The 8,391-nt window shown below is 42.0% G+C and overlaps 1 protein-coding gene across 1 annotated transcript in view; it reads left to right on the top strand.

Moving 5' to 3' along the window:
• The first annotated feature begins 987 nt into the window (after positions 1–987).
• The window catches only part of PRR12 (proline rich 12), a 35,639-nt gene continuing 28,235 nt past the window's right edge, over positions 988–8,391 (top strand). The window contains exon 1 of the mRNA XM_032237806.1: positions 988–1,441. Within this exon, the coding sequence (XP_032093697.1) occupies positions 1,356–1,441 (86 nt within the window). The 5' untranslated portion in view covers positions 988–1,355. The remainder of the gene's footprint in view (positions 1,442–8,391) is intronic.

Here is an 8,391-nt window from a genome sequence, read left to right as displayed (position 1 = left end):
GCTTATTTCAGGAATCAAAAGAACATAAGACTCTGTCTTATTTTCAGGAAAACACGGTATTATTATTATAACAAAATATCTTCTAAAGAAAGGATGCATTTTAGTGTGTGTATATATAATTCAAGCTGTCCATAGTGATGTTTCCTTCTAAATATTAGACTATGAAATCACCTGCTACTTCCTGAACAAATGCATGAGTAGTGAACTAAGCACTCAGCAAATGCCAGTGTACCATTTTTCCATACCTTTGAACACCTGGGGAGAGGACAAGTAAAAAGTAAAGTTATGCCAAAACAAATGCTTCCACTCGGTGATGGGGATGCGACCATCTCTTCTGCAGCAAGGGTATTATTCTAAATATTAAAGTACAGATTCCCTTTTTTAGTTATCATGGGTTCGCCAATATTTCTAGGCTCCATAATAACCTTAAAAAATCATGTTTATTCCACATTATGGACCGCAAAATAGCTTCCACAATAGAGACATTCTGCCAACGGTTCTCAGTAATACCGTATCTGTCCACCTCTGTATTAGTTCGCCCATTTACACGTGAATGAAGGAACAATCTCACGCATCACTGCTCAACAAAAGTTCCCACCAGCTTCTGTAGCCTTTTCTCCATTGCCTTCTCCATTCCTCTGTTCCCGTTTCTTCCACCTTGTTCTTCCTCTCCCCATCTAATTCTCTCTCCCTTTTCCCTCCAAGCTACTCTTCTTCCCCCGTCCTGCCGGGTTGACTTGTTCTCATTCCTGCCGCCCTACCTCTCCGCGCGCGCCTTTGTCTTTTTCCCCTCTTCTTGCCCACTCCTTCCGTCCTTCCATCCTTCCATTTATCCTTGGCTTCCTCTTCCCTTGGTTGCCTTCTCCTTCCTCCATTTCCTGCATCTTTCTCTCCCCTGTATTTTCCTTCCTTCCTCCCTTCCTTCTTCCTTCCTTCCGTCGTCCCTTCGTTTGCCCACCATCCCTCCATCGCTTACTCGCTCCCCCCTCTCCTCCTCTCCCCAGCACGGGATTGTGGGAGGAAGCGGAGCGGAGCACAGACAGACGCCCAGCGAACATGGCTGCACCATGAGCCGCCTCCCAGAGGCTCGCCACTGCCGCCGCTGCCTCCTCCTCCTCCAGCCGCCCGAGCGCTAGCGCCAGCCCGTGGCTTGAGCCGAGGCCGAGTGGGAGAGTGCAGCGGCCGAGGGGGGGGAGGAGGAGGAGGAGGAGGGACACCCCTTCCCGATCTCCTCCCCGATCGCCCCCCCTCGACCGACGCCGCGGGGGGAGGAGCAGGAGCTCCCCGACTAGTCGAGGAACCGACCGACGGACGGCGGTCGGCCCCAGGCGTCCGCTCCCCGGCGCCCACTCCCCATGGATAGGAACTACCCCAGCGCTGGCTTTGGGGATCCGCTGGGCGCCGGCCCGGGATGGAGCTACGAGCGCTCGGCCAAGGCCAGGTCAGGCCGCCGGGGGAGGTGGAAGGGAGGGAGAGGGATCTCTTTCCCCCCTTTTCCCGGGCAATGCCGGAGAGACCGGTCTTGGCGGGGATCAAGCAGGGCACCATCTCTCCTTGCAGCTTCTGCACAGGCCTCCTTCTCTGGGCCTGGAAGTGGGATTGAGCTGGGAGAGTGGGGGGCAGAACCCGGGCAACCTTTCGGGGAAAGGAATGCCGGCGGGACCCGGCTCCTTTGCCAGCGGCATGGCACCGGGGTGCAATCTTTGGGCCGTCCCTGCACTGGAAGGGTCGTCTTTTGCAGATGAGAAGGGTGGGAGAGGAGGCAGCCCGTGCGGGATCCTCTGGGCGCTATGGTGGGATGGGGGACCCGACTGAGGTGTGCAGCCCCTTGGGCGCTGATAGAAGCGAGGGCAGCAGCGATATGGGACAGAAATGCGTGTACAAAGGGCAGAGGAGGAAGAAAAGGTGGTTGATGCTCAGTTCTCCTCCTGCACAGCAACCTGGTAAGCCCTGCAGGGAGAAAGTGCTTTGATTCCCTGCAGGTGAAGGGTGAGTGAGAGTCACAGTGTGGTGCCTTTGTGGTTTCTCGTTTTCTACCCCTAGTGGGGCATTCATTAGTGAGATGCCCCGTGGAGGACACCTCTCCTGCTCTTTGTAGGGCATGAAGGACATTGCATTACATTGCCTATCTCTATATGAGACAAAGCAATAAGCTTTGGCCTCATGGTTTGGGGCAGGAAAAATAATCTGGGAGTGGGGAAATGAGCATTATTTTGGAAAACTAATATTCTTTCCTTGTACCTAAGGAGATTGGACATTTGGAGAAAATCTCTCTCTCTGTCTCTCTGTCTCTCTCTCTCTCTCTCTCTCTCTCTCTCTAACTATGGGAAGGCATCTGCTTTATCCATATGTATCCTCCTGTTTGTTCCAACATGCATCTCTTTCCCCCAATATATGGAGGTAGGAAAGGATAGCTTATTTTTTATGGTAAGGAGTCTTCAAACTGCTGAGTATAAGTCAGCTCTTGTAGATGGTGATGGTGACAGGAAAGTCTTTCTTTCTAAATGTGAAAAGGTAATTGTTGACTTTGGGAACTCGGGGTATTCCCATTCTTTGTATGTGTATCAGGTAATATACAAATGAGCAGCTGCAGGCCTGTAACTCTCTCCTTATGTTTCCTGGAAATTGGGACACTTGTTCACAGTGGTTTGTATGATTTATGCCTGTAAGGACATCTTTTGCAGAGGAGAGATGCAGAAGGTAAGAGTTGGTCCCCAAAATCCTATAGACTTAACAAGGGAGAGATTGAGACTTTGATGTAAAATTCTGAACTTTAGTGGCTGGAATCTTCTTTCCATGTATAAGAAATGAGATGTTTTTTAAGGTTTCCACAAGATACAAATCTGATCTCCCTATTCATATAGAAATGTGAGAGGTCAAGTTCTTTTGACCAAACATGAATTTTTCATACTTTTTTGTTTGCTAGACACAATTGTTGTTGTTGTTGTTGTTGTTGTAGATTTTCCAAAGAGCAACTTCTTAACTTAGTAGCTATTTACTTCAGTAGGGACCCATATCTGAATCTCTATTTTGATATGTTCATCCTTGCTTCCATCCTAGATGACCCAATAATTTGGAATCTTATTAACTCTGGTTCGTTTTCTGAATAAGCTAAGTCTTAAATCCTCAGTATCACATTTTAAAATTCCATGAGAATGTTTATTAATGTCCAACACTCATCTGTTTTGGCAATATCTATGGTATTTTAACATATTTCTAATTTGCATCTTCACCTTATAGGTGAGGGAATTAAGTGATACTATCATATATGAATCTATATTTTATGTTTGAAAGAGATTATTATGAATATATCTTGTTCTCTATTCTAGGTCAGTCTTCCCTGCTATGGTGTTCAGCCTTCCCTTCAGGTGTTTTGGACCACAAATGGAGATTATAATAGTTGCCATCCAATACATCTGGAGGGTGCCAGGTCAGGGACAGCTATCCTAAGCACAATGTAAAACAAACTGATTCTTTCGCCTAAGGCTGCATGCATTGTGTTGATGTTGTGATGTGTTGAAATATTTTTGGTGAGAAAGGAGTAACAAATTTTGATTTAAATGTGGCCTAGTCACAGGGATATATTGACTGTGGTACCAGGCCTCTGCCATGCCTCGTATTGTTACTTTAGCATCCATGTATGCAGCAATATGATGCTAATAATTTGTGGGATGGGTGAGAGGGCTAGAGGACTAGTAGTATTGATAGGCTAGCACTGCACAGATGGCTTTGCACATGCACGTTTAAATGAGTTTGTGGCACCAGTAGGATGCATAGTGCAACATTTATCACATGGACCCCTTCAGATATGTTGAGATCAGAACATTCAGAACTGCTAGCCATTCAGCCACAGATGAGTAATTGTGAATTCTACATGTGATTCCTCTGTATCTGGAAGGTGACATGATAAGAAAATCTGAAATAATGACAATCTTTTTTGGGGGGAAACCTGGCATTTTATAAAAGGAAGACTGAGACCTTGCACTGATAGAAACAATGAGGTCTAGTGGCTTAGTTTGCAGAGCTTTGAGGATCAGATCCCTTGGTTTTTGTGGGAACTGAAGCTGCAGTCAAAACAAGCAAGATGAGCTAGTACAAAGACCTTGGGCTTACAAGCAGAATTCAACCACACTAATTTTGTATTGGACATGAATTTAAAATGTGCATCTATCTGAAATGAGAATTGGAGCAAAACTATCTTCCATATGCATAAGCATATCTGTATATACAAAGCAAATTTTGGTCTATAACTCTCTGGTTGCTACAGTTCTTCTCTGGAGGAAAAATTCTCCTGTTTCTAAGCATTTAATTTCTCAAATGGAATCCTTAAATTATATTCCTCCATTTTTTGTGTGCTTCTGGGACCAAGTGATCCATCAATCAGTTCAGCTTCATTCATAATGTTTCGAACAACTGTATTTGCAATTCAGGAAGGGGATAGAAAAAGTTTGAGGCTTTGAGGGCTAGTGTGTATTAAAAAACAGGTTATCACCGCAATTGAGCCCAAAATTTATGTTGCTGTGAGATGGTTTTAAGTGAGTCCTGCCCCATTTTACGACTTTTCTTGCCACAATTGTTAATTGAATCATTGCAGCTGTTAAATTAGTAACCCAGTTGTTAAGAAATCTGGCTTCCCCATTGATTTTGCTTGTCAGAAGGTTGTAAAAGGGGATCACATGATCCTGGAACACAGCAACTGTTGTAATATGTCACAGTTGCCAAGCCTCTGAATTTTGATCAAGTGAACATGAGGACGCTGCAATGGTCATAACTGTAAAAAATGGTCATAAATCACTTTTTTCAGTGGTGTTGTAACTTTGAATGGTCACTAAATGAACTGTTGTAAGTCAAGGACGATCTGCACACACTTCCATTATCTAGCTTGCAGTTCTGTGTGTATCTTCTCTTTGCTGGCTCCCTTCAAAAGGGGTGGAGTGGATGATTTTCTTGAATTTAATCAAGAAGGCTTTCTTACTTTTGAGAATAGAGACGTATGTCGGATGTAGTGCCCTCTATTGACTGTATAGCAGATTTTATGTAAAAAGGTACATCAGACCATGTGCATAATATATATTTTGACAGTCTTTGCTCCTTTTCTGCTTCCATACAGCAAGGCCTCATCAGTCTAAAGTTGGCAGTTAGGTCAGGGAGCTTTGAGGACTGATCTTTTTTTTCTTTATTTCTGAATAAAAGGTAAGTTGGTACTATGGTTAGGTCAACGGATGTTTTTTAGGTAGTCTTGGAAATAAGTGTCATTCATCTACAACAGGGGTGTCAAACTCAAGTCGTCATGGCGTCGTCATGTGATGTATCGGGACTTTTTTCCCCTGGCTAAACCAGGCACGGGTGTGGCCAGCATCCAGCCCACGGGCCAGGAGTTTGACAGCCCTTGTCTACAACATTTGTGTCAACCCATGCACTAAAATTTACTAATTTAAATAGACAGAGCCTTAGAGAAAAGAGTAATGTTTCCCTCCCCTTTACTTTATGAACACCGCTTTTTGGTGTGAGTACTGAAGGCACTTAAGCATCAGAGTTAACAATGGAGCAGCTGTTAGTAATTTTAATTTGAAAACTGGTGTGAGAAGAAGCTGAGAAGGCTATCATTAAAGTATTTTGTGTTTTTTTTTAATTAACTTGACCTCCTCAGTTTAGCTTGTTTCTCATTCTCATTCATGTCTTGTAGTTTTTTTTAAGGAGTCATGCTTTCCTTCCCAAATCTCCTGAAAATTAGGAAATAAAGTTATTGATGTCGGCATGCATGCTTTACCAGCATGTATATAGATGTTGGATCCCGAAAAGTAAATATTTCTTCCCTTAAAAATCATAGTATACTATGATGTCACTATGCATACATCATACAGTTAGATCTTTCTGCTACTTTGTTCTAATGAGTCATGTATTCTATCTAATCTGGTTGGTCTTGTACTGGTGGGTCTGTTGCTGGGATTTTTGTAATTAGTACATTTAAAAACAACAAACACAGATTACTCAAATATTGACTCAAAAATAACTAATATAAATAATACAGATTCACATCTTTTTGCATGTTTTATATACTGTGAATTGTTTAAAAAAATAAAGAGAAATGGCAGCCAGCTAGACAAGTCATCCAACTGCTTCCCAGCCTTTGATTCCCAAGTCATTGTCATTAACTGCTGGAATTTTATTAGGAACTGATGCATGTCTTCATATCAGTAAGGCCCCTACATTGCTGTGCTCTGCATCCACTATGAATTATCATGTTTGCATGGCAGCTCAAGCAACTGGACTAAAACCTAAGCATTAATGGCTTATAACTTTGCATGTTGAAAGGCTGGAAATCTCATTGGTTGGCTGCCTTGTGTGCCAGATAATACTTTGTACAGCAGTTGTACTCTGCGATGCTGCATGCATTTTTTTTCCTGCACTCACCCATTGCTCGGTAGCTTGCAATCCTTATTCCATCTGCTTCTTGCATCTGTGATCTGCTTATTGGTAGTGCTTTGAATCCTGTGTAGTTTGGCATAGGCTTTATTCTATTAGCAATTGTTAGAACTTGATGCATTCATTTATGCAGACTGTTGCATCAAGGGAAATAATATGACTTTCCATAGCCAACAGAATACAGAAAGCATATTTCTTTCAGAAGTGATTGTGCATTTGTTCCTAGTCCTCATGGCATCAAAAATTATTTGAATAAGTCTCATAAAATATTTTCCCTGACTCCTGGAATGTTTCCATGGTATTTTCTTCATCCATTCCTACTTTCTTCTGTTATATTTTTTTCAGAACTTGTGGGAAAGTTGCAATATTTTTTTCTTTTATATTACTTGCATATTGGTGCTAATTTTTGTGGATGCACAATTTCGCAGGGAACTGATTGCATACCTTCAAAAACTACTCTTTGTTTGAATGCCCACATCTTTTAAACCCTCAGTGGTCACCATTCATATGTTGAAAGAAAGCATAACAGAAAGATTTTTTTTTTCAAGAGTGCAAGAAGCCATGTCATTGTTTTAGGTCAAGATACCCTAGAAAAGGGATAGAGAAGGTTGTTCTCAAGTGACTTTTTAATTAAAAAAAAAAAAAAGAAATTGCAGGATTAGAATATGTAATTCTGATTAAACAGTTACTATTCTATTCCCTTTTCCATGTTAATATGCTCTTGAGTCAGCATGGAAGAGGCACTCAATTCAGAGGTGAGTTCCTACTGGTTTGGACCGGTTCAGCCAAGTAGGCCTGCCATGCCCTTGACCCGGTTCTATCCTCAGGGCCGCCATCTTGATTTTTGGTTCTGTGCATGCGCAGAATAATCTTCATTGCAAAAATGTATTTTTCCCTTTTCTACCGTTGTGCACATGCACAGATCTTTTTAGGTGCAAATGCGCACACGCATGGAGTACATGTCTAGTGTACGAGCAAAGTGAGTTCAGGCACGCAAAAAAATTTGCACATCGAACTGGCAGCAAGGCCAGCAACAACCCACCCCTGACTCAATTGCATTAATAGTTTCTTAGTTTGGAATACTGTAATGGTTTTTTGGGGACATAGCACTTAGATATGTTTATTATGATGTGTTAAAATGTATAGGCCTCGCCACCTTGGTAGTAAGCTGTGCCTGTCATTTTCATCTCCAAGTTACACTGAGAGTTAAAAGCTGGTGTTAATTCAGAGTGTACTTGTGTTCATGTGGGGCAGGAGAAGAACCTGATCTCACAATTAAACTAGAATGTAATTTGTTTGGATTTAACTTAGTATGGTAACTTGTGTTGTATGATAATAAGTTTTGTGGTTTGCAATCCATGATGTATTGTTTAAGATTATGTGTGAACCACTTTCTGGTTAAAAAGCTCTGCAGTTTACTATTTATGTGAATCTATTTTCTGTGTGTAGGATCCAAGGCTTAGGGCAATCCCCCCCCCCCATTTGGTTTACTACAGATGCGTTGAATTACAGCTCCCATCATCTCCAACCAGTGAGGACATTTAGTACTGGATAAAATATGCAAAAGATGGCAGGAATTGTAGCCATGGAACAACAGGAAGAGATTTAATTCAGAGGCTTGGGTTACAATGTTGTGAATCTGGCTTTAAAAAATGGAGGTCCACTCCACTCTATGATCAGGAACAATCGTGACCTATTTCATCAGAGATGTCTGTGAAAGTAAATATAACAATTGCAGAACCATTTAACATATTAAAATTATAATACAATTGTATTATAAATTGAAATAAAACCCGGTTTTTCCTTCAGTACACCCCTGGATACAGAATACACTACAATAGCTGGTAATACAATGTCAGGTATTGAAACAAGCATCTGTATTGTTTGCTGTTTTACTACCATTCAGGTGCTTGCTTTGTCTCTTTGTTAACTTAAGTTTTTCCTCATGAGAAATAATGGGAAATA

Source organism: Thamnophis elegans, chromosome Z, assembly GCF_009769535.1.
Source record: "Thamnophis elegans isolate rThaEle1 chromosome Z, rThaEle1.pri, whole genome shotgun sequence".
Classification (NCBI taxonomy): Eukaryota; Metazoa; Chordata; class Lepidosauria; order Squamata; family Colubridae; genus Thamnophis; species Thamnophis elegans.
The sequence above is the reverse complement of the archived record's forward strand: the minus strand, read 5'-3'. Positions and strand labels throughout refer to the sequence as shown.